Source organism: Schistocerca nitens, chromosome 5 (assembly GCF_023898315.1).
Source record: "Schistocerca nitens isolate TAMUIC-IGC-003100 chromosome 5, iqSchNite1.1, whole genome shotgun sequence".
In the NCBI taxonomy this organism is placed as follows: Eukaryota; Metazoa; Arthropoda; class Insecta; order Orthoptera; family Acrididae; genus Schistocerca; species Schistocerca nitens.
In genome coordinates, this window is record NC_064618.1 from 288053451 (window position 1) to 288079501 (window position 26051).

Consider the following 26051-nt stretch of genomic DNA (forward strand, 5'->3'; position numbering starts at 1 on the left):
TTTCTTTCTTTGTGTGTGAGGAATGTTTCCTGAAAGTTTGGCCGTACCTTTTTGTAACACCCTGTATAGACGAGAGCTCTCTTTCAGCACTCACCCCAGCAAAAGGAGAAGTCTCATGACACACTTTTGTGACACTGTGTAGCAGGTCCACTCAAGCAATTAACTTTAAGAACAGTGACTGCAGTTTATTTGTAATGTAAAGTGTGTGGAGTGGAACATATCATAATCAAACACCATACACTCTTAACACTACAGTCTGATGTATTTTCTAGTCAGTTTGTGCTTACTTTTGAGATGTGTTTAATATGCCAAGAACTTAGGCTACAACAACCGAGGTACTCAAAAATCATTGTTTAATTCAAGAAAAGAACTGAGAATTCACCATGGAAGCCAAAACCCTACTGAAAAGAACTACAAACTTCATTAACTCTCATAATTTTTATTCTAGAAACAGGACAACCCTCCAGATGGAGGCAAATAACAATGTCTGACAAAACACTAAATTTCCAGCACACAATCCAATCTACTCCAATGACCGGAGCAATTGCATAAGAAAACCGTGCATATTGTCCAAGGCTTAATTTCTTTAGGTATCTCATTCTCTGCCAAAGCTATTATCTTCATATCATTTCATACATAAAATGAGCATGTTGTTACCATGTATCTCATAATTATCTCACTGTCCATGAAACTGATCTCTGAGCTGGTGATGACACAGGTCTACGAGGTTGAATCTGTATTTTTGACTGACTGCAATACTTGTCTTTGTACTCTGTCATCCAGATGCTGCTAGTGTTTGTCGAGTTCTGAAACAATACAAATTTTTAGTAAATAATTATATTCATTATGACACAGAAATCATACACAGTACAACTTCATTCGTATTTAAATCTCACTCTCACTGAATCAGCCCCCCCCCCCCCCCCCCCCCCCCCTCTGTCTCCCTCTGTTTGTGTTTGGTTGCACATGTGTATTTGGTGAAATTTATTTGCCCTAGTTATTTACAGAGGTGGGGAAACACAATTTGTGCATTCTCCAAATGTCATTCCTGGTGTTAGTATATCAGCATAGTCAATATATAGAATCAGTTGAGATTGTTTTATTATCGGTGGAAATGTGACACTTGAGATAAAGCACTCATTTTCTTATAGTTGGCATGTAGACAGAGAGATTTCTTATTGTATTTCATCTTCATGGTCTCCATAGGAATATTATGTAGGAGACTGCAAAATAATCATAGACTGTGCTGGAACAATTGGTCCTTGGAATTTTTGAAGTAGGTTTTTGGAAGATCTACAGTTTCATCCATCAAGTAGTTTCCCAGTTGAAGTATTTTCAGCATTTCTTTACATTTCCCTAAGATGCCACAAAGTCATGACCATTTGCACTGGTCATCTTTGTAGACTCTTAATGTCTCCTGTTAGCTAGACCTGATGTGCATACAACACACAAGTGATACTTCATCATAAGTTGTACACATGTTTTTTAAGCAATCAATTTCATAGAAAAACTGCAGTTTCTGTGTTCTACCGAATAAATTCGAGCCTGTGCGATTTACCCACAACTGAGCCTGTGCACCCATTTCACTCTATGTATCCAAATGTTATAACAACTAAATATTTTTATGAAACGACTGACTCATAAATCCAGTTGTTAGTACTACTACTGATTTATATTTTGGACAAGTTCACAAGTTTACATTTGTCTACTTTAAGATTTGGTGGCTAGTTTTTGCAGAAGGTTGATATGACAGGATATTTTTTACTACATTTATGTGATAGCTCTTCCTCATGAGTTAATCTGGCACCTTAATGCTCATAGTACACAACTTGACAGGTGAAATCTTCACAGCACTTGCCTTGGCCCACCTCTATAAATGATCAGAAATTCTGCACACTGACATCGCAGAGCCATTACTTAACATAATGTGGTTTGGCAATGTGTACACATTGTTAAAGTTTTATTTAATTATCCACACAGATTCCACTAAGCAGATGACAGGATAGCAGCATTGATAAAAGAAAAATATTACAATTGAGGGCTTCAGCACCCAAACTGACATTTGGCCAAATTTGAAGAACTGTACATCAGAGATCAATTGTGGTAAAGCTGCAAAACTTGGCAAGATACTTGAATTACTTGCATTGTGTATACTCTATAAGTTTTATGTAATGACATTCACTATTTTTGCTGCAGGCAGCACTAATACTTTACAATATATTTTAATACCTCCGCCCATGAACCATGGACCTTGCCGTTGGTGGGGAGGCTTGCGTGCCTCAGCGATACAGATAGCCGTACCGTAGGTGCAACCACAACGGAGGGGTATCTGTTGAGAGACCAGACAAACGTGTGGTTCCTGAAGAGGGGCAGCAGCATTTTCAGTAGTTGCAAGGGCAACAGTCTGGATGATTGACTGATCTCACCTTGTAACAATAACCAAAACGGCCTTGCTGTGCTGGTACTGCGAACGGCTGAAAGCAAGGGGAAACTACGGCCGTAATTTTTCCCGAGGGCATGCAGCTTTACTGTATGATTAAATGATGATGGCGTCCTCTTGGGTAAAATATTCCGGAGGTAAAATAGTCCCCCATTCGGATCTCCGGGCGGGGACTACTCAAGAGGACGTCGTTATCAGGAGAAAGAAAACTGGCATTCTACGGATCGGAGCGTGGAATGTCAGATCCCTTAATCGGGCAGGTAGGTTAGAAAATTTTAAAAGGGAAATGGATAGGTTAAAGTTAGATATAGTGGGAATTAGTGAAGTTCGGTGGCAGGAGGAACAAGACTTTTGGTCAGGTGATTACAGATTTATAAATACAAAATCAAATAGGGGTAATGCAGGAGTAGGTTTAATAATTAATAAAAAAATAGGAGTGCGGGTTAGCTACTACAAACAGCATAGTGAACACATTATTGTGGCCAAGATAGACACAAAGCACATGCCTACTACAGTAGTACAAGTTTATATGCTAACTAGCTCTGCAGATGAAGAAGAAATTGATGAAATGTATGACGAGATAAAAGAAATTATTCAGGTAGTGAAGGGAGACGAAAATTTAATAGTCATGGGTGACTGGAATTCGTCAGTAGGAAAAGGGAGAGAAGGAAACGTAGTAGGTGAATATGGATTGGGGCTAAGAAATGAAAGAGGAAGCCGCCTGGTAGAATTTTGCATAGAGCACAACTTAATCATAGCTAACACTTGGTTTAAGAATCATGAAAGAAGGTTGTATACATGGAAGAACCCTGGAGATACTAAAAGGTATCAGATAGATTATATAATGGTAAGACTGAGATTTAGGAACCAGGTTTTAAATTGTAAGACATTTCCAGGGGCAGATGTGGACTCTGACCACAATCTATTGGTTATGACCTGTAGATTAAAACTGAAGAAACTGCAAAAAGGTGGGAACTTAAGGAGATGGGACCTGGATAAACTGAAAGAACCAGAGGTTGTACAGAGTTTGAGGGAGAGCATAAGGGAACAATTGACAGGAGTGGGGGAAAGAAATACAGTAGAAGAAGAATGGGTAGCTCTGAGGGATGAAGTAGTGAAGGCAGCAGAGGATCAAGTAGGTAAAAAGACAAGGGCTAGTAGAAATCCTTGGGTAACAGAAGAAATATTGAATTTAATTGATGAAAGGAGAAAATATAAAAATGCAGTAAATGAAGCAGACAAAAAGGAATACAAATGTCTCAAAAATGAGATCGACAGGAAGTGCAAAATGGCTAAGCAGGGATGGCTAGAGGACAAATGTAAGGATGTAGAGGCTTATCTCACTAGGGGTAAGATAGATACTGCCTACAGGAAAACTAAAGAGACCTTTGGAGAAAAGAGAACCACTTGTATGAATATCAAGAGCTCAGATGGAAACCCAGTTCTAAGCAACGAAGGGAAAGCAGAAAGGTGGAAGGAGTATACAGATGGTCTATACTAGGGCGATGTACTTGAGGGCAATATTATGGAAATGGTAGAGGACGTAGACGAAGATGAAATGGGAGATACGATACTGCATGAAGAGTTTGACAGAGCACTGAAAGACCTGAGTCGAAACAAGGCCCCCGGAGTAGACAACATTCCATTGGAACTACTGACGGCCTTGGGAGAGCCAGTCCTGACAAAACTCTACCATCTGGTGAGCAAGATGTATGAAACAGGCGAAATACCCTCAGACTTCAAGAAGAATATAATAATTCCAATCCCAAAGAAAGCAGGTGTTCACAGATGTGAAAATTACCGAACAATCAATTTAATAAGCCACAGCTGCAAAATACTAACACGAATTCTTTACAGACGAATGGAAAAACTGGTAGAAGCCGACCTTGGGGAAGATCAGTTTGGATTCTGCAGAAATACTGGAACACGTGAGGCAATACTGACCTTACGACAGATCTTAGAAGAAAGATTAAGGAAAGACAAACCTACGTTTCTAGCATTTGTAGACTTAGAGAAAGCTTTTGACAATGTTGACTGGAATACTCTCTTTCAAATTCTAAAGGTGGCAGGGGTAAAATACAGGGAGCGAAAGGCTATTTACAAGTTGTACAGAAACCAGATGGCAGTTATAAGAGTCGAGGGACATGAAAGGGAAGCAGTTGTTGTGAAAGGAGTAAGACAGGGTTGTAGCCTCTCCCCGATGTTATTCAATCTGTATATTGAGCAAGCAGTAAAGGAAACAAAAGAAAAATTCGGAGTAGGTGTTAAAACCCATGGAGAAGAAATAAAAACTTTGAGGTTCGCCGATGACACTGTAATTCTGTCAGAGACAGCAAAGGACTTGGAAGAGCAGTTGAACGGAATGGATAGCGTCTTGAAAGAAGGATATAAGATGAACATCAACAAAAGCAAAACGAGGATAATGGAATGTAGTCGAATTAAGTCGGTTGATGCTGAGGGAATTAGATTAGGAAATGAGACACTTAAAGTAGTAAAGGAGTTTTGCTATTTGGGGAGCAAAATAACTGATGATGGTCGAAGTAGAAAGGATATAAAATGTAGACTGGCAATGGCAAGGAAAGCGTTTCTGAAGAAGAGAAATTTGTTAACATCGAGTATAGATTTATGTGTCAGGCAGTCATTTCTGAAAGTATTTGTATGGAGTGTAGCCATGTATGGAAGTGAAACATGGACGATAAATAGTTTGGACAAGAAGAGAATAGAAGCTTTCGAAATGTGGTGCTACAGAAGAATGCTGAAGATTATATGGGTAGATCACATAACTAATGAGGAAGTATTGAATAGGATTGGGGAGAAGAGTAGTTTGTGGCACAGCTTGACCAGAAGAAGGGATCGGCTGGTAGGACATGTTCTGAGGCATCAAGGGATCACAAATTTAGTATTGGAGGGCAGCGTGGAGGGTAAAAATCGTAGAGGGAGACCAATAGATTAATACACTAAGCAGATTCAGAAGGATGTAGGTTGCAGTTGGTACTGGGAAATGAAGAAGCTTGCACAGGATAGAGTAGCATGGAGAGCTGCATCAAACCAGTCTCAGGACTGAAGACCACAACAACAACAAACATTTTTTAATACTGCAAACTTTCTCCCAAATTTCATTGGCTTGGTATTTTTCACATTAAAACTTTTTCCATTCTGGATTTGGAGCACTGTGACTGTCTTGTTAAAGGTTTCAGGAATGACTGCAACCAATTGCCGTTGCAATTAGTTGCAGTAATTTCTGAAACCTTTTTCACATGGTTGATTATACAAGTTGCCCTATATTGGCCTAATTGTTTGGTAGCTTGCTTATAATACCTGAAAGTTTTAGAGTTGTACTTTTGGTAGAAGACTGTTAATTGAAGGAAAAATTCTTGTATCCCATAAGGGATGCCTGGTGTTAACTTGAACTAACCACCATTTGATCTTTCAAATGGTGGTTAGTTAAAATTTATATCAGGCATCCCCTATGAAATACAAGAATTTTTCTCTACAACCTATAAAATTTCCACATTTATTATTATTATTGTCGCCACCCTGTAGGTCCCCAAGCACTCATGTTTTGTTGTCACACAAATAGTTGAAAAACTAGTAAATGCATAAACAAATTCAATATGCTATGAATGAAAAATTAAACCTGAATTTTATTCTGTAATTTTTCAACTTTTCAGAAACATGTTACACAAAAACAAACTGACTTAAACAATTTAATCCCAATTTATTTTTTAACGTGACTTTTTACACTGTTGCTTTGTAAATATTGTGTATTCAGCATTTGAAGAAGACCTGCCAAAGTGTACTTTGGCAATTTGGAGGCTGCCATTTGCTGACCTATGATTCCAGCAGATGGCTGCAGACTGTTCTCCTGAATGAAAGGAACTGTTGTTGGCAGTGAATCTACAGTTTTTCTCTATTTTTATCACAAATTTGAACCCCAGCAGATGTGCAAATGGAAAACATGGAAGTGTTGACTTGTGTAACATCACCATGTCCAGTGCGGTCAACTGCAGTGTATCAGGCAAATGTAAGACTGTCCGGCAGCTGATTTGCTATTAGTTGCTGTTATCTGACTGTCTCTGCAAGTGAACTATGACAACCACTGTCATTTATCTGTGCCAATTTAGATTTGTGTTGTATAGAGCTTTGGATGATGCATGCGTATTTTCCACCATAACAAAGCTGTAGTGCTTGGACTTGTATCAAACTCAATCTGGAACTATTGTTTACATTAATTTTCATCAAGAGCTATTATTGTTTCGTTTCATCGACTACTAGACAATTTTAATCCAGTGTTATAGGAAGTTTGTGTTCAATAAATATTGGCGCTAAAGTGTGGGGTACAATATCTGCAATGATCATGTGATAATCTGTTAAACAACAGTTTGAGTTCTTTAAGAGTTGCACCAATCAAAATTCAGATGGTCAGTAATTGTGATTTAAAGCGCTATGTCAAATGCAATAGTTAACCAGGTACAAAGCTAAATAAGCAGCCATGTGGTATCCACTATTAAGCATTGATCTTGATGAGTCAGAGCAGCCAGCAGTTTCAGGAGTACATTGTCTATTCTTATCATACTCAGCTACTGTCAAAGTTGAAAGAAAAAATGCACACTTCTACTCATACTGACGGAATTCAGATTCTCACAAGGAGTTGCTCTATCAAAAGTAAGCTCAGCAGAATTATGTCTCCGAGAGGCTGGTTAAAACAGATAGAAAGTTGGAAAGTGAAAAAGGTATCCTAGCAACTCAGGGAAAACACAAAACAAAGTTCTTTCTGATGGAGAGAGAAATCTAATAGTTGGACTTTTTGAGGGTCCTGACATGATGTAACTGTAGATGGAGTTGGGCAATGTTTCTGTTACACCTGATAAAACAAATCTTCAGAAACGAAAATTACTATCACTAATCTATATGAAAGAAATGTTTATTGCTTATCAAAACAAGCAAAGAAATTTTTCTAAACTCTATGAACTCAGGTGGAAGTGGTATGCCACAGATGGATGGTTTCTCAAATTCGCAAGTCATCAAAACTTGAAGCATCTGAATCTCTGTTCAGTACATCAAAGGCCGGAAGATGAAAAACAATGAACTAGCAGTACTGGGAACATGTAGAAGTCCCTCTCCTGGAGCTGACTTTGGGCTGTTTGAGGGTGGGGGGATTGGCAATAAAGATATCAGTTTTTTATTGTCTGATAATGCAAAAGCCACCATGGACTAATGAAAGCTTTTAATTTCAATACATATGACAACAAGTTCAGAAAATCATACATTTTATATTGTTCCAAAACATCAATTACCTTGAGAAACTTTACTGAATGATTGTAGACCTACCAGGGAAAAATAAGTATGAGAAAGTGATTATAGACATTCCAGGAACAAAGGAAGCTTGGTTATCTAGTATTTTCTTTCAAATGGCGAGTATTAGACCTTGCTGTGTCTGCTGTCGCAAAGGGGCAGTACTGCTCGTGTGGAAGTTGCCCGCTGTACTTGTATACATCACTGTTAAGTTATTTGAACATTCAACCACTATTGCAGGAAACAAAACTCTTAAGATATGCCTCATAGTCATCACTCAAAGTCAAGAGCAGCATATGATGACTGCTATCCTCAAATTACCACTTCTAAGTGTCCAGATGAATATGCACTTCTATGTGTCCGGATGAATATGCAACAGACTAGGAAGTGACCTGTTTGGAAGCAAATCAGAGAGCTGTATTGGCCCAGACACTATGCAACCATCTCCATACGATCAACCTGACCTGCAAGTATTCATTACAAATAAAAGCATAAACCTTCAATCACAATGAGTTAAAAATCACATTGAACTGTTTCTTTTATTTGAACAGCACTTATCCACCAGTATTTCAGAGAATACAAGTACTAACCTGAGACTTCAAAAAATATTCGAAAATATTTGCATGCTAATTCACGGCTGCATTTTGGAACCCTGAAGTATAACTTAGTCTGCACTCATATGTCAGACCTCAAACCCAACATTCGCATTCAGTCTTCAGCTAGTCGCAGAAATCTTTGACACTTAGTTTGACTTACACTTCTTCCAGTGCCTTGCAAGTATGAAAAAGAGACATACAACACATTGCAATATGGTTATAAATCCACATGCTTAGCTGTAATGTCTCTGCAATTGAATAGATATTGTTGTGAGGAAGCTTTCTTCAAGTGGTGAGCCCACGTATGCACATACGGCAATTGTAGCTTGGAACCAGGAACAATGTAATCCTTGCCCATGTCTCAACCTGTGCGACCCCCCCCCCTCCCCACCCCCGTCCCCAGTATTTGGAAATCAGATTATAGCCCACCTGGTGAAATGGCTTTTGTTTTTATGGTATTAGGTTTTAGTGTTCCGGCATTAGACGACTTGAAGGGCTGCGTACCACGCCAGAAAAAGTGCGTGATGACAACTGGAGGTGAGATACTGTGACAGACGAGGAAACTGGAAATATAATAAAATCATTCAGTATAGATTTGAACAGAGTGGCATCATCATTCACAACTGAAACAGTAGACTATGAATCAAGTCACTAAAGTGGAAAATAGCGACATGACGGGGGAAGGTAGTCTTACAGATACTGCCATCGAAGTGTTTCGAGCAGCTAATGTCAGAAATATTGTACATTCTGCTTCTGTTCTTGTTCTAAATGGGCACATCATTCAGTGGTAGTCTTGCAGCGCTCCACTTATAAGAGTACTGGAATGTATGCTCTTTCTACCTACCCTCCCTGCTTCTCAGGTGTAAACATGGTGGTGCTGCTACTGTGGCCACCTTGCCACTTCAGTTTGCTGAGTAGTAGTCCTCTTCATCTTCTTCTTCACTTTCATACATTATAATTTTCCACTCAGTAAACAAGCTTCTTTGTAATTTTAATAATGACACCATGTTGAATCGCAGATTCACTCTAACAGGGTTGCCACGTGTGAATGTTTTCTTTTTCTCATTGCAATTAACAAGGGTTTATGTACAGTATTTTATTGATAGCATTTTAACAGCCAAAACAAAAGAGAATTTAAATTATTTTTATACAAATTTCATTTCAACTACAAGTAATAAAGCAATGAACAATCAGCTTCCTGAATGGACAAAAGGGTGCACTTTGAAACTGCTGCTAAGCAACAAGTGAGGACAAGCACTGTTAAAAACCATGCAAAATACTTTATTCTGAAACTAGTTAAGCATGAAATGACCTTGGTGAAGCTGGCCACTTTCTGTGTAGCTACTACATGGAAACAAACTTTGCAGCAGAGAGAGAGAGAGAGAGAGAGAATCAGTACCTTACCACATATTTGCTTGTTGTTGATATCTTGATTGCACGGAGTCATAGGCTACTGGTACTGAAAGGGTAGGATGATTATGCGAAAAAGCATATGAGACAGTGACACAAATTTTATTTTCAGATATACAATTACAGTTTAAAATATTCCCAGTTAACATTTATACATCCTCTAATACAGTACATATCACTCGAGGATATTTTTAGAATGTAATTTAGAGCACTGTGTATGCTGCATGTATTTCTTTATTAGAGAAAAGCACTGACCATGATGTCTTGTTTGGTCATGGAAAAAAAAAAAAAACAATACCACAAAGATGTCAAGTAAACAAAATGGCGTAGTAATGACCTTTACTTTCTATTCACAAAGAAAAAGTAGAATGGTAAGAACACCCAGTGCACTAAGCTAGTACTAATAGGGAATACAAGATGTGCTGTCATCACTTTTAGGTGCTGTGATGACTCAGCAGCAGCTGCGTAAATGTATTACAGCTTCATGAAACAAAACTCTGACCCTATTCCTTCTGAAACTTCAGAAGTTAAGATATCTATGGATGCTTCCATATCTGTAAGGAATCGTACAGAAGAGTTTCAGTATCACAGCAAGGGACTGACAAATGTTACATACATAAGAACTCTCCTGCTTCATTAAATCTCATATCAGGACTCTCCTTTACTTTCTTCAAGTGACAGCATATTACTGTGCCATTACTGTTGCTGCTTGAAGGAGGGAAATTTACCTATTTGTATGATGATCACTTGCATATTGCTTTGTTACTTCAGTTACTACATCATATTTTCCACACTTAGTGGTATTTACAACATAAAAACTACAATAATTTCACTTAAGAAACTAAGTTTTCCATATGTACTATCCACTGCTGATTCTGAAAGAAAATAATAAAAATATGTATAGCTATTAGATCAGTGTTGACACACTTATTTCTCTTTTTTGAAGTAGCAAACAGTTTTTCCTTATGGTAAAGTCTGAAACTGTTTGTAATGTCATTACTTACAGAAAAGCTTCTGATTCAGATGAAGATCACTGCAAGTTAAAGGTCAGTTACAAATTGTTACTGTTATTCTTATCAAATTTTACTTTTTTTCTGCTCTGCTTTCTTTGTGTTTCTAGCATTATTTAACACGTTGACTGCCAGAAGGTCACCACCAGCTGCAGCAGAGCCTCACACCTGACGCTGTGCACCCATCAGCCTGGCAGTGAAACATTCATCACAACGTGTTTGGCAGTCGATGTGTTAAGACCTTATTTCATGTTTTTTTCCCTACTCATTTTATCTATTTTTTATATCATATGTACAGTCTTTGTTTTCTGCATGCCATCTGCCCCCAGGGCCACAGCATTTGTTTGCTGGATACAGGCGACCCTGGGACTGCAAAGCTGTGAATTTGTGCGCAACACCAGTCGTCTGTCACTGTAACCTCTCGGCATGCTCCACTGATGACTGTGTGGCACGGCAGTGGAATATTGTGCTTCACAGAGGCCAGTGATCTTGGCTAATCAACTGGGTCACGAGGATGTCCAAAACTCTCTAGGAGACCCTTCAATCTTAAGGTGTGCTGTGCACCAATGAGATGCATGGCTGTCAAGGTGGAACAGTCTTTAGCAGGCGTCCTTTGGGGACCTGCCACACCTCAGTCGTGTCAGGCGTACTGGGCAAATGGGGCTCTGTCTTGGTGACTGCATATTTTCTGCTAGCTGCTCATGGGACCAAGGTGTAACACTTCAAATTAAATGCTTCAACTCCCAGTGTGATGAGTGTACCATCTGAATAAGGGAGGTGAGTCCATTACATAATCAAACTGTATTCAGTAATGGAGCTTGCTGGTACCTTACTCTATTAAGCAGTTCCAAAATGGTTCCTTACTGGTTGACACTAATGAGGCAAAGCAGGTGGAACTTCTTCTGAAGTTAGAAAAGTTGGTTGACTATAACATAATTGCTGAGTTGCATAAATCCCTCAACTCACACTATATTATGGGCACAGACATCATAGAACTTAAACAAGAATGGGCACCAAATGGATGGAGGAATAATGTAAAAATTTAGAAGACCGTCACCTTCCTTGTGACCTACAATTCTCCAACACTGCCTGTGCAGGTTATCAATGAGGGTTAGGCATTACACACTTAACCCTTTCTGGTGGTACAAATTCTAGCATTTTGGCCAGACAATGCTGAGTTACAGAAGAGAAGTGAGCTGTGGAAAGTATGGAGAGGCAGCCCATGATTCTGAGACTGACTGCCAACCCCAGAAACATGTCTTAACTACTCTGGGAGCCTCCCATCTAGAGTCGACACTCACTTGTTTTTGCTGAGGAATTCAAAATTTTGAAAATAAAGTGACCACTTAGATGCTCCCCATATAGAAGCCGAAAAAGAATATGCGGCTTTGTATGCTTCCGTGGCACAGAAACCTCTTCCCAAGGGGGACACTTCAATTCAGATAACGTCCAGCACATCATATCCACCACCAGAACCTGTACATGCCAGAGTGAAGTGAGCAAAGACATAGCATTCCAGGCAGCTATGACAAAAGAGACCAGCAACATATTCATAGTGCCCATCATCCTTGAAGGGAAATGGTCATGACATTCAGGTCAAAAGATTTCCCCGGATGCCATTAGAAGTTGTTCGACATATTTGACTGTGGTGGAGGACATTGTGGATTGTGATGCCTCGTCAACAGACCCAGGCAATCCCTCCAATCCCCCTCACTCTACAAGTGCCTCATCAGCCCTGACGCAAGGACAGGAATACATCAAAACCACACCACTGAAATGGCTCGCAATACTCCAGTGGAATATGAATGGATACAAGACTCATCTGGAGAGACTGAGACTCCTAATACAAAACAGACCTGTTGGCCTCCATCTCCAAGAGACTCATTTTCAACAGACTGACATACATGTACTTGGAGGCTGTCACCTCCACAGAAAAGACAACTTTACTGGTGAGGGGGAGGAAGAATGGGGGCAGGCGGGGGGGGGGGGGGGGGGGGGAGAAGTGGAGCAGTGTTCATCAAGGACACATTACACTCCTCACCTCTGCCATTAACAACAACACTAAAAGCAGTTTGGATAGTGGCTCTGTGTATCTTCAGTCTCATGAGCCCATTGACAGTGAAGTCTTCACACATCATCTTGATTTTCTACCCCATCCATTTCTGTTTATAGTGTTCTAACAGCACTTGCCCAGGGGTCTGACATGTGAGAATATGACATGAATTAATGATAAACATTGGTCAAACTATGCATTTTAGCACCACTACAGGCCTCTCCCTTCTGCTTGCCTGTCCTTGCAGACACTGCTCAATGGGGAGAGCACAACGACCTTCATGGTAGCAAGCACTGCCCTATCTGGATCTATTTGTCTGATGGAGCAGATCCCAAAAGGAAGGCACCAAGATAGCTACTCAGAAAGTTAACTGAATGCTTTACAGGTAGTTAGCTGTTTTTGGGCAGTGACGGCATCGAGAACTCGGTGGACCACGTTATGGCCATGATCCATCACGCTACTGATGCATCCAGCCCGACGTCAATGGGAACATCTAGAAGGCAGCCTGTCCCTTCGTGGAATGATAAGTTGTTCTGCAACCAGAGACAGCAGGGTGGCTACTGACCATTCAGTCGGTGGGCTACAGATGTGAATCTTGCAACTTTTTGAATGGAGCAGACAAAGGCGAGGAGCATAATGCAGGAGAGTAAGCAGAGGTCTTGGTCAGAGTTACTGAACTCTATCAATAGGTCCACATCTGCAAGTAAAGTGTGGGAAGCCATCAGGGGGAAGTCAAGGTAGAACTCATGACTGCCAAAAAAGCAGCTGTTACAGCCAAATCTAGCCAGGATTCCAGCTTTCTGTCATTATCAGGAGATAAGAGATAGGGTTGGTTTTGCTTTTTGTTCCACCAACACTGAGAAATATAACATGCTTTTCTCTATTTGCGAGTTGGATTCTGAATTGCCAGTAGCTCATGACACTACACATGGCCATGACGTGATAACGTATGGTATGTTGAAACAATTGGACTACTCATTCAGCTCTTCAATGAAATTTGCATGACAGGAGAATTACGCAACTCATGGAAAGCATCTGTTTTAATCCTGATTTTAAAACCAGGGAAGGATCGAACTAACCCTGCTAGTTATCATAGCATTAATGTAACAAGCTGCTCAGGAAAGACACTAGAGCATATGGTCAGCTGGCACCTAGTGTGAGTTCAGGAGGTATCACTCCACACTCGAAGCAGCAATTCAGCAAGCTTTCCTCCATAAGCAACACCTTATCAGTATCTTCTTCAGTTTGGGAAAGGCCTACAATACTACCTGGAGGCATAATATTTTGTTGCAACTTTGTTGGTGAGGGTTCCATGGACATCTACCCACTTTCCTCTCAGACAGTAATTTTTGATACAAGGTTTGGAACATGCTGTCTGACCATTTTAGGCCCGTTTTAAGCAGGAGACTGATGTCAATCAAAGGAATATTCTAAGTGTCAAGGCATCTGCGATTGTGATCAACAGTACTACATCCACAATATGGCATCCCACACTGTGTTCCTTGTTTGTGAACGACTTTACCATCTTCTGTGTATTCTCCAACCTTGCAGTGGCTACTTGGCAATTGCATTTGACAATTCATCTAACATCACACATTTTTAATTCTATTTGGAGAAAACTATGTTGATTTCAATCACTCCCACTCTCCTTGTAATTTGCCTGTTTTAAAACTGGGGTATACTATTCTCACTATTAAGAAAAAGATGAAATATTTGGACATCACTTGTGATGAGAAGCTAACATGGCCGCCACACCTTAAAGAACTAAAAGTTCTTTAAACATCCTTAAATGCATCAGTCATAGGTCCTGGGGAGCTGACAGGATACATCTGCTCCAACTTTGTAATTAATTTGTGCAACCCCATCTGGAATACAGATGCCGGTTTATGGATCAGCAAGGCCTTCACACTTCCAAATGCTGGATGCAGTTTACCACAAGGGCTTTAGGCTGTCAACAGATCATTATTGCATGAGTCCAATTGCTAGCCTGTGTGCAGAGCCTGGTGAGCCTCCGCTGTTTATTCGAGGTCATCTACTTGTGGTACGCCATGCATGCAGGCCTTTGTCCATTCCAAAATTGCTAGTGTCTATATTTGTTGCAAAGCTGCAGTTGCAAAAGCTGTTCTGTCACTGTTCATGGGCAATGAGGCCATTCAGGATCTGTGAGAGGGAGAGCTCTGAATTGCTACAGGTGGGGGCATTAAGGTCCAAAGTCAGGATTTGAGTAGATCCCCCTGGCTTACTGGAGCAGATGAGGTGGCATTATGGCAAGAAATTCCTCATCTGCTTAGATTCTCATAGTGTCTCTATTGGTCAGATGTAACCAACAGAATTAGGTGGTGCAGGAAGTGCAGAATACTCTCCTCCTCTAGCAAAGGCAGGACACGGAAATATTTTTCAGCTGGGTTCCAGGGCACATAGGTGTCCAGGAAAATGAACTTCCTGATGCGGCTACTGAGGCAGCTTCCTTCCTTCCATCTTCTGCTTGCTGTTCAGTCCCCCTGCAGACCGTTACCTCATCTGTGACCAAGAAGCCCAGGTGCTGGTGGAAGGCTTAATGGCTGCAAGTGAGGAATAATAAGCTGCTTTCTGTAAAACCTTCAGCATGACCATGGCTTACTTTGTTCTGAACATGGCAAGCTGGAGACGTTGCCCATGTGGGACACAGCTTTCAATACGACATATTTTAATAGTGTGTGTTTTATATGACAACCTGAGAGCTGATTTGGTTCTCCCACACAATTTGCTTTTATTTTAACTGATAATGAGGTGAGTGTGGTTTGTATTTTAAGATTTTGTGTGATTGAGACGTGTATGTGTCATAAGAATCTTTGAACTTGTTAATAACTAAAGAGCATGCGAAGTATATTGCGTAAAAACAGCAGGGAGCATAAGTGGTATATGCTCAATGTAAAGTAGCCAGTTTAAGGACTGTACAAGCAAGATCTTTACTCCTAGCAAAGATGAAATTATCTGCAGTTTATCTGCTTTTGGAAAAATAGTAACAAGGGGTTGGATCGAAATTTGGAACCATCATACAGTGATGTAGATGAGGTTTCCAGGTACCACATCAAGAATTTGAATTTCACTTTATTAACTGGTATAAATTTAATGTAGTATACTTGGTCACTAATGTTCAGCAAACTGGAATTAAACAACTGAGAGATGATTTGGTTCTCCCACATGATTTGCTTTTATTTTAACTGATAATGAGGTGAGTGTGGTTTGTGTTTTAAGATTGTGTGTGCTATTTGGAATTCTTTCCAGAATATTGGGTGTGATTTTAATGTGTCATTGAGTGGCTCGGTCACAAATTATTTTTAAGCAGTCATCCAACCACTGTCCCCTGTCCTCCTTTAACCCTGTATGTTCTGGTATTTATCCTTGGTTTTATTTAGTTAGTTTTTTTTATGCTCATCTTATTGGCGATTGCCTTTTCAATTCTTTGTATGAATGCAACTTATTATTATATTTTAGTAGAGTCTCACCACGCTCATCTATATATCATTTACACAAGTTCACTGATGACCTTGCCATTTATAATCACCACCACCACCAGACACTTTACCATGACGACTGATGAATGGACTGCAATTAAAACAGTGCTGTATTTCTAGATCCTCGATAACAGCATGAGATTCAAGTGGCTGCTTCAACAATGCTCATGTACACTCAAAGGCAAAGGCTTCTGTTTTGTTAACAGTCATTTATCCACATTCTAGAAAGAGTATATAAAATTTCTGGTTGCTTGGCAGCAGTGGGCACAAAATTTGGTACAAAAGCTAGTGTTATGAGCTAAGTGTTCCTCTATCTAGCAAAAGAAAGCAAATACATGAACAGTATTACCCACTTCTTTTGATAATAGTGAACACTGACAGACCAGCATTTCTGTCAGCTTCTGAAGCTCCCGCCTTTTGTTAGTGAACAACTATGCATTCTTGAAAATTAAATACATACACAGACTAATAACAGTTACTATCTTCTCCACTGCCAAAATGGTGGGCATGAATCAACTCCCTATTGAAAAAGGTTTCTACCTTTATTAATACTTATGTTTAAAAAATGATATAACTGGATAGATAAAAAAATATACTCACCAAGTGGCGGCAGGAGAAAACAAGTAGAATATACGGAAATTTGCAAGATTTTGGAGTTAGTGGTTCCTTCCTCTTGCGGAAGGATTGAAGGGAAAGGAAGAAGGGAGGAGAAAAAATACTGGCGAGGTTTAGGAAATGGGGAGAGTTATGAAAAAGTAGCCCTGAACCCTGGGTCAGGGAAGACTTACTGGAGGAGATTCCAAAATCTGTGAGCTCAAAAGTGGAAGACAGGATAGTAAGCAAGACAAATATTACTGAAGAAAATATAATTCAAAAGTCTATCATGTATTATGCACTTAGTTTTCCACTCTTAAATGGCTCTTGCATATTGCTTTTCTCTGTCTTGCTTATCAACCTATCTTCCACCTTTGAGCACTCAGGTTTTCAAATCCTGTCTTTCCTTCTCATCTGATCTGATCTGATAATACCCCCTGACCTGGTGTTCTGAGCCAGTATTTTTCCTTCATCCCTCTTCCTTTTCCTTCAACCCTTATGTCAAAAGAAGCAGCCGCTGGCTCCAAAAGCTTACGCATTTCCATATCCTTTGTGTGCATTTTCTCCTGTTGTTGTTTGGTGAGGAGATTTTTTTATCCATTCAATTATATTATATTTTTAAACATTGACTGATGTTTTTTGTTTCATAAAAATTGTTTGTTTCTTCTAATGGTAGACTTTATTATGTAGTATTTATTTCATTGCAGGTATCAGTGGTGGACCATGGCACAATGTCTAACCTCACTTGGTAGGTTCAGTTGGTATGCTGATATGAAGTATGGTGGCCCATACTACAAGTTACAGTCTGACTATTGGATCTTCACTCACTCAGCTTAAAACCACATATTGCCCTAAAGTGGTGTGTGTGTGTGTGTGTTGTTCTACCTGAAAAATCATTTTAAAAGACAGGCTGCATAAAACAAGTTGTTTCCTGCTGCAAAGAGGATTTGTTATATCATGCCTGGCTGAGGTACTAAATAAAACTATATATTTCCAATTTAATGATACACATGTTGCCACCAATCTGCTCTCACACACAGTTCTTGAAGTAAAAACATATAATCACTCATAGTTTGTAAGTGGCCAGCATATGTATGAAATCACAATCTGCTGTCTCAAGAATCACAAATTTTAAAAGTCACTAAAGAGTTTGAAAGTTCACATGATGATTATTATGTTTAGTATACTTGGTCACTAATGTTCAGTGAACTGGAATTAAACAACTTTGACTGCATAGCCTGCCATGCGGAATTCTATAGCCTATCAAAAGAAAGTCACAAAAGTTTCTTCAACTCTCAAATACTTCCAGAAACATTGTTTACATTTGCTCTTACCATTTTATGAACAGGTCAACTTTTCAGCATAAGCAAATCGAACACTTTTACAAAATTATGAGAATACTGAAACTTAAGCCTTCATGCTACTAAAGCTCAATTACAACTCTTCAAGATAAGCTTGTGCATATCTCTCTCCCTTCTAGAACATGCCATAGTCATCAATCTGATAAGCTGGATCCTACTGTATCTAATAAGCTTCATAGTCTTTTGCTGTCAGAATGGTAATTTCCCTCCTTGACCAATCCCAACTATAAATTTACTTTACTCATTTTCCAAACTTACAAGGAGAGGTCCCCAGGGGTAGAATAATATTTTTGAGATCATCAATATGGTGATGTAGATTAAAGTTCCAGCTATCACACTTTATAGCCATTCACCCAGGTGGCCCTCATTAGCAAGTAGTCGACAAGAGGAGTGAGGGGGGGGGGGGGGGGGGCAGTAGAACCAGGAATTTTGTGTGATATACTATAGCCTTAATAGGATGACTGGAGACAAAGTGGTACTATGGTGTAGCAGTTAAGGTATGTTCTTGATGTAGTGAAGGTTGTGAGTTCGAATCTCATTATGTCCCATAAAATTTTTTATTTTTAAATATTTATTGAAATGGTTTTGATCATTATTTTTATTCACTTAATGGGTTTAAATGAAAATTTTTAAATTTGTAAACCTTTATCACATAATTTTAACCATCTTATTAACTATTTTATTCACTCTTATTTTGTCTCGAAAAAAGAATGATTGGAATCTTTGTGCATGTGATTTTAATTATTTTGTTTACCTACCATAATATTTAAATTTTTGAAAGTGCTGATCTATCAGTTAAACAAAAGACAAATTAATCTATTTATATTGGCTGTGCAATTATGCCAAAAAAGTATTTTTACTTACAAGATGTACGTTTTGTTAGATGGTAACTGTCATTCAAACATTTAAAACAAAAATTCTTGTTGCACTATGGACAAAATAATACAATATGAAGATTTAAATGAAAGAAGGAATCATAAATAAAGTGAAATTCAGGCAATGAGACAAATAGAAATAATGAATGCAATAATGTGAATGAAAAAATAAAATCAAAACAGAAGGAATTAAATAAACAATAGTACATAAAACAAATTAAAATCAGAAGCACAAAAATTTCAAATGAAAAAATGATAATTGGAAGATAAAATAAGAACAAATGAAACAAGGGTGCCTCTAAGATAGTTTGTGCAGAGGAGGGAGCATGACATGGTGGTATGGTGTATTTTTAATATTTTTTGAAGACAAATGGGACTTTTAAGTACCCATAAAAAAGTTGCAGTTCCAACCCTGTTAAAACCTTCATAATACCGACTTAAGAATCATTTTCTGGAAAGAAAAACATGTGGCTACACCGTATTCTTTCCTTTCCCTGAGAGCTAAGGGAGAACTGCAGCTGCCCTTGCAATGAAATAGTTAATATAATGATTAAAATCACATGACAGAGGATTTAGAATTATTTCAAAAATTACATATAAACAAGTTTATAAAGTGAAATTCAAATTCTTGATGTGGTACCTGGGAACCTCATCTACATCACTGTATGATGGTTCCAAATTTCATTCCAACTCCTTGTTAGTATTTTTCCAAAAGCAGATAAACTGCAGATAATTTTATCTATGCTAGTCTTAAGGAAAGGAGTAAAGATCTTGCTTGTACAGTCCTTAAACTGGCTACTTTACATTGAGCATATCATACCATGTATGCTCCCTGCTGTTTTTACGCAATATACTTCGCATGTTCTTTAATTATTAAAAAGTTCAAAGATTCATATGACACATACACATCTCAATCACCCTCTCTGACAGTGAAACACATTAAAATAATAATGTGCAGCAATGAAAAAATAAAAATTTATGTTTGAAAACTGATTAATTATGTAACTTATACTGTTACAAACAAAAAGCTATTAACTAACTATATAGCATCAGAGTGTTCAATTTATCTTCTGATGTATTTACAACAACATATTAATGTGTCAGGATGTTGCTTGCAATGAAGAGTTAACGAGTTTAAGTTTTAGGTAATTTTGAATATTTTTGAAAATATTTCTAATATATAGCTGAAACTCATACAGTAATTAACTACAGTTATTCTAAAAGGCTATATGAAAATTCAAGGTGACTGATAAACAGGAAATTACTAAAGTAATTCACAGATTGGTGTGTGATTTGAACAGTGTGAAAAGTGTACAGGCATGTGACTGGGGCTGCAACAGGCAGGTATAAAGATGACAGATTGCAACTTCCCAGCAGGGGAAAGCTGTCTGTAGAGCATGAGCTCACCAAGATGAATCTTACAACTTCCTAACCATCAGTGCATATCGCTACACCACAAATTACAGAGATGGTGGCAAAGACCATAAGGAATTGCCACTCAAAGCTAATGAACACCCTTCAGCGTCCAGAATGTCGGAAAATGTGCAAGTGATTCAGGAAATGTTCACTCAAAGTCCTCAGGAATCACAAAGACAGGCATCTCCTGAAAGTGGTTTGACCCAACACACAATTCAAATTGTTTTGAGGAATCATATGACTGCCACGAATATTGCCAGAAGACTGAATATCAGTTGGCATATTGGGAGATGCTACTTCCTTCTTATGAACAATGCAATGGTCCAATATATTTGATAATGTCCTGTGGTCAGATAAAACTGTGGTTCAAGTGGATAGGTATGTTAACCAGCACAGTTGATATTACTTAGTAACAGAGGATTCATGGGTGGTACTTGAAAAAAAAAAATGACAACATCGCCCAAAGATCACAGTGTTGTGCAGCAATACCTTTGCATAAGTTGTAGGTCCACATCTCATTTGGGGCATAATAAATGCTGAATGATATCTTGATATTCTTGAAGATTATGTTAAGGGTACTGTATCCACATGGGACAATTACAATGACCTATTCTTTACGGGTCTCCAACTCACATCATAGAGCTGTATGCGTATGGCTCAATATCCATTTTCCAAGATGGTGGTGGGTACATTGTGGCCCCTTGATTGGCCTACAAGGAGTCCCGATCTAATGCCCTGCAACTTCTGGAAGTGAGCAAATGAGGAGGAAGATTATCATATAAAACCAAAAACTCTTGAAGAGATGGAGCTACAAATATGGCAAGATTTTAAAATGTACCAATAAATTATTTGTGAAAGCCTGTTGCAAACATCCCCACCTTTTCCTGGAAACTGATTGATAATGGTGGTGCTTATGAGGAATTTTAGCAATGTATAACAATTCCACCATCATAAAAACTGGTTTTTGTTGTTGTTGTGGTTGCGGGGGTAGTGGTGGTGGTGGTGGTGGTGGTGGTGGTGGTGGTGGTGGTAGTGGTAGTGGTGCTGCTGGTGGTCTTCAATTGGAAGACTGATTTGATTCAGCTCTCCATGCTACTTTATCCTATGCAAGCCTCTTCATCTCCGAATAACTACTACAACCTACACCCTTGTGAATTTACTAACTGTTTTCATTTCTTGGGCTCCCTCTATGATTTTTACTCTCACACTTCCACACATTTCTAAACTGGTGATTCCTTAATATCTCAGAATACATCCTATCAATCACAATGTGTCCTATCAACTAATATCTTCTTTAAGTCAAGTTGTGCCACAAATTTCTTTTCTTCCTTGTTCTATTCAGTACCTCCTCATCAGTTATGTGATCTACCCATCTAATCTTCAGCATTATTCTATAGCACCACATTTCAAAAACCACTATTTTTTTTGTCTAAACTGTTTATTGCCCATGTTTCACTTCCATACACGGCTACACTCCAGACATATACCTGACACATTCTTGCTGGTCTACATTTTATATACTCTGTTCTTCTGCCATCATCTGTTATTTTGCTGCCCAAATAGCAAAACTCATCTAGTGGCAAAATAATTTAATTGGAGAGACAAAAAATCTACTCGCCAAGCAGCAGCAGAACACACACATAAAAGACTGTTGTAATTTGCAAGCTTTTGGAGCCAGTGGCTCCTTCCTGAGGTAGAGGGTTGAAGGGGAAGGAAGAAGGATGAAGGAAAAGGACTGGAAACACAGATCAGAGGAGACTTACCATACGGGATGAGAAGAAAAGACTCATCTTTTGCTTTAAGTATTGTGTTTCCTAAACTAATTCCTTCAGCATCACCCGATTTAATTCAACTACATTCCATTACACTTGCTTTGCTTTTGTTGATATTCATCTGATATCTTTTTTTTCAAAGCCTTATCCACTCTGTTCACATGCTCTTCCAAGTACTTTGCTGTCTTTGACAGAATTACAGTGTCATCAGGCAAATCTCAAAGTTTTTACTTGTTCTCCCAGAATACCTGCTTCTCCAAATTTTCTTCGGTTTTCTTTCCTACTTGCTCAATGTATAGAGTGAATATAATGTCAGGGTTAGGCTAAAAACCTGTTAACTCCCTTAACAGTCACTGCTTCCCTTTAAAGTCCCTCGACTCTCATAACTGTCATCTAGCTTCTGTACAAGTTGTAAAAAGCCTTTTGCTCCCTGTATTTTACTCCTTCCACCTACAGAATTTCAAAGAGTGTGTTCAGCTCAGCATAATAAAAAGTTTTCTCAAAAAATACAAACACTATAGGTATAAGTTTGCCTTTCTTCTATGAGAAGTCAGAGTGTCACTATTGCCTCACATGTTGCTATTTTTCTCCAGAATATAGTAACTGATCTTCCCGATGTCAGCTACTGCCAACGTTTCCATTCTTCTGTAAAGTGTTCCTGTTAGTCTTTTGCAACCATGACTCATTAAACAGATAGTTCAATAATATTCACACCTGTCAGCACCTGCTTTCTTTGGAATTGGGATTATTACATTTTTCTTCAAGTCTAAGGGTATTTTGTCTGTCTCTTACATCTCACACACTAGATAGAATAGTTTTTTCATGACTGGCTCTCCTAAGGATATCAGTAGCCCTGGTGGGATGTGTACTCCAGGGCCCATGTTTAGACTTAAGTCTTTGAGTGCTCTGTCAAATTTTTCTCACAGTATCGCATCTCCCATCTCATCTTCATCCATGCCATCTTCCCTTTCTATAATATGGCCTTCACGTTCATCTCCCTTGTATAGTCCCTCTATATACTCCTTCCAACTTCCAGCTTTCCTTCTTTGCTTAGTGCTGGTTTCCCGTCTCAGCTCTTGATACTCGTACAGTTGCTTTCTTTTCTCCAAAGGCCTCTTTACTTTTCCTGTAGGCAGTATTTATCTTTCCCCTAGTGATACATGCTTCTATATATTTACCTTTGTCCACTAGCCATTTTCAGTCTCATTTTTATATATTTGTATTCTCTTTCACATTTCATCAATTAAATTCAGTAACTCATGTGATGCCCGACAATTTATATTACACCTTTTCTTTTTACTTGTTCAACCCTCTGCTGCATTCACTAAAAGGTGCCTGAGAAAAGTAATGAGACTGGTTTTTTTATTGACCAAAGCTTTTTTTTTAAGACAACAATATTGTCCCCTTCAAATTAGTTCCCTAAGGCAGCTATACACTGGTGGTCGTGCCCAATCTTGGTAGCAGCACTGAAAGGTTTGAAAAGGTAGGGCTGTAACATGTTGGTCATATTCTTAAAATGTTCTCTAGAGTCCCAAAGTGACATTCTTTTAAGATTTTTTCAATTTTGGGAAAATAAAAAAGTCAAAAATACTCAGATAATGTGAATGGGGGGACTGTGGAACAATAGGAATGCCTTTTGAGGTCAAAAATTCCATGGTGAAAGTGGCTGTGCGACATGGGGTGTTGTCATGATGCAGCATCCACTTTTCTGCAATGTCTCATTTCACGCAATTCATTATTTTTCTGAGCTTTTCAAGGACATCATTGAAAAACTGTGGCTCATTTTCAGTATAAACTCAAAACAACTTATGTGAGTCCTTTCCTATGTAATCACAAAGTTGTATAATGGCCCTAAGAACAGAAATCAAAACACCAGAACTGCCCAAAGCGTTGATTCCATACACATTATCTGTGATGTAGCCCAGGTAATCGGTTCAGGTGACACACATGGTCAGCACAATTGATTGGCGAATTGTGTTCTAAAATAAAAGATGTAAATAAGCTTTCCACATTTATCACTATCATTTTTAACACTGAATTTCAGTTTTTTATTGTTATTCTCACAGTTAACATTTTCTCGCTGCTTTTTTTGTTTCCATGTTTTGAAAATTGCTTTTTCCACTATGTATATACAATTGTCACATAAGTAAAAGGTACAAAATGCAAACAGCAGACCTTTCCCAGACCTGAAAATGCATGGAAATTGTTCCGAATATTGCTTGCTGAAAACAGAATTACATTTTTTTGCCATTATGAAAAATAAAATACTACAAATATGACAAATAAGATACATGTAAAATAAATGCTTACACAAAAATAAAGCCTTCCAGAGATCCAGGCAACACAACAACACTAATAACCACCCACTGTGAAAATATACACAAATTATAAAAAATTTTAAATAATATGTGACTTCACTTAAGCACAATGACAACACAGAAACACAAGCCTAAACAGCACACAGTCCATGGACCACTGAGCAATATGAGTGTACATAATATAAAATATTTGGGAAATAGAAAAATTAAGAATTGATATTAAGGTCACAAGCAACTTCCTGATTTTTATAAACATCAATAAGGATATTGATTAAAAATGACTAATGTGCAAAGGACTTCCAAGCACCGGCCAAAAAACTGAAATGTCGGGTTTTCAAAACAAATGTCTTAAGTCTGACAAATACCAGCTAAAAATATGGAGAAATAATGGAATAATTGGGACATAGGAGAAAAAGTGGAAAAACAGGAGCCTCCCACCTAAATTGGCAGAGCTGGCAGATATTAAATAATCAATCTGACACCTTCCAGTGTCTCCAGATCTCTTCTACATATACAACCTTCTTTCATTATTCTTAAACAAAGTGTTAGCGAAGATTAAATTATGCTCTGTGAAAAATTTTACCAGGCAGTTTCCTCTTTCATTTCTTTCCTCTTGTCCATACTCACTAACTACTTTTCCTTCCTTAGTTAAGTGTTAATAAAGTTATAAAAAATTTTTAATTGAAAGTTACATTTCCACCCACTCTATACATACAAGGTTAAATCTTTATTCACTAAATGAACTCAAGTGACAGAATGCAGAGCTGTTCCAGGCCTCTCCCCACAGCTGTAATGAAAATGAAGAATTTTTTTTAACATTTCAATATTATTGTATGTGAATTTTGTCTTGTACTTTGCATAATATGTGCACATCAGCCTATGTTCCCAGTAGAAATATTGCCATTTAAGAGATTAAGGCTGAAGCTAGTTGGCTTATTTGTTCTCCTGCCGTAGTGCTCCCATCAGTAAAAAATTTCTGCATTGTTCTTTATGCTGCTTTTATATTATTGTGATGATTTCTTTTGTCATAATGATAATTTTCTTGGCCTCTGTTTAGTAAGATATTGGAGTTTGTTCACTTCAAGATTTACATTCACTGAGGGAGTTTAAATCAATTCTACGTAATTTTTTTTTAACTCTAACTCTCTTTGTTCACAAAAAATACATCCACATCATCTCTTAAAGTGGTTAACTGTTTGGCACAATCATAACAAATTTTAAATAGAAATTAACAGTTTCTGTGGTCACCAGCTACCTTCAGATCCATAAGTTATTGATATTCATTAGTCCAGTGTGTCTATATGAATGTAACTGGTGCTTGAGTTTTATTACATGTGTTCCACAATTACCGATACTTCACTAATCTGCACAGGGTCAAGCTTATTACACAAATTTAAATCACCTCTAACTTTTT

The 26051-nt window shown here is 38.3% G+C and overlaps 1 protein-coding gene across 8 annotated transcripts in view; it reads right to left on the minus strand.

The window, feature by feature from the left end:
* Window positions 1–423: 423 nt before the first annotated feature.
* Window positions 424–26051, minus strand: part of LOC126259166 (uncharacterized) — a 131016-nt gene continuing 105388 nt past the window's right edge. For 6 of the 8 annotated variants that reach the window (XM_049955730.1, XM_049955725.1, XM_049955727.1 and 3 more), the window contains one exon: window positions 424–806. In XM_049955730.1, the coding sequence (XP_049811687.1) occupies window positions 672–806 (135 nt within the window). In that variant the 3' untranslated portion in view covers window positions 424–671. Of the gene's footprint in view, window positions 807–9735; window positions 9791–9994; window positions 10296–26051 lie in introns of those variants that run through there. The other 2 variants (XM_049955732.1, XM_049955731.1) reach the window with 2 other exon arrangements.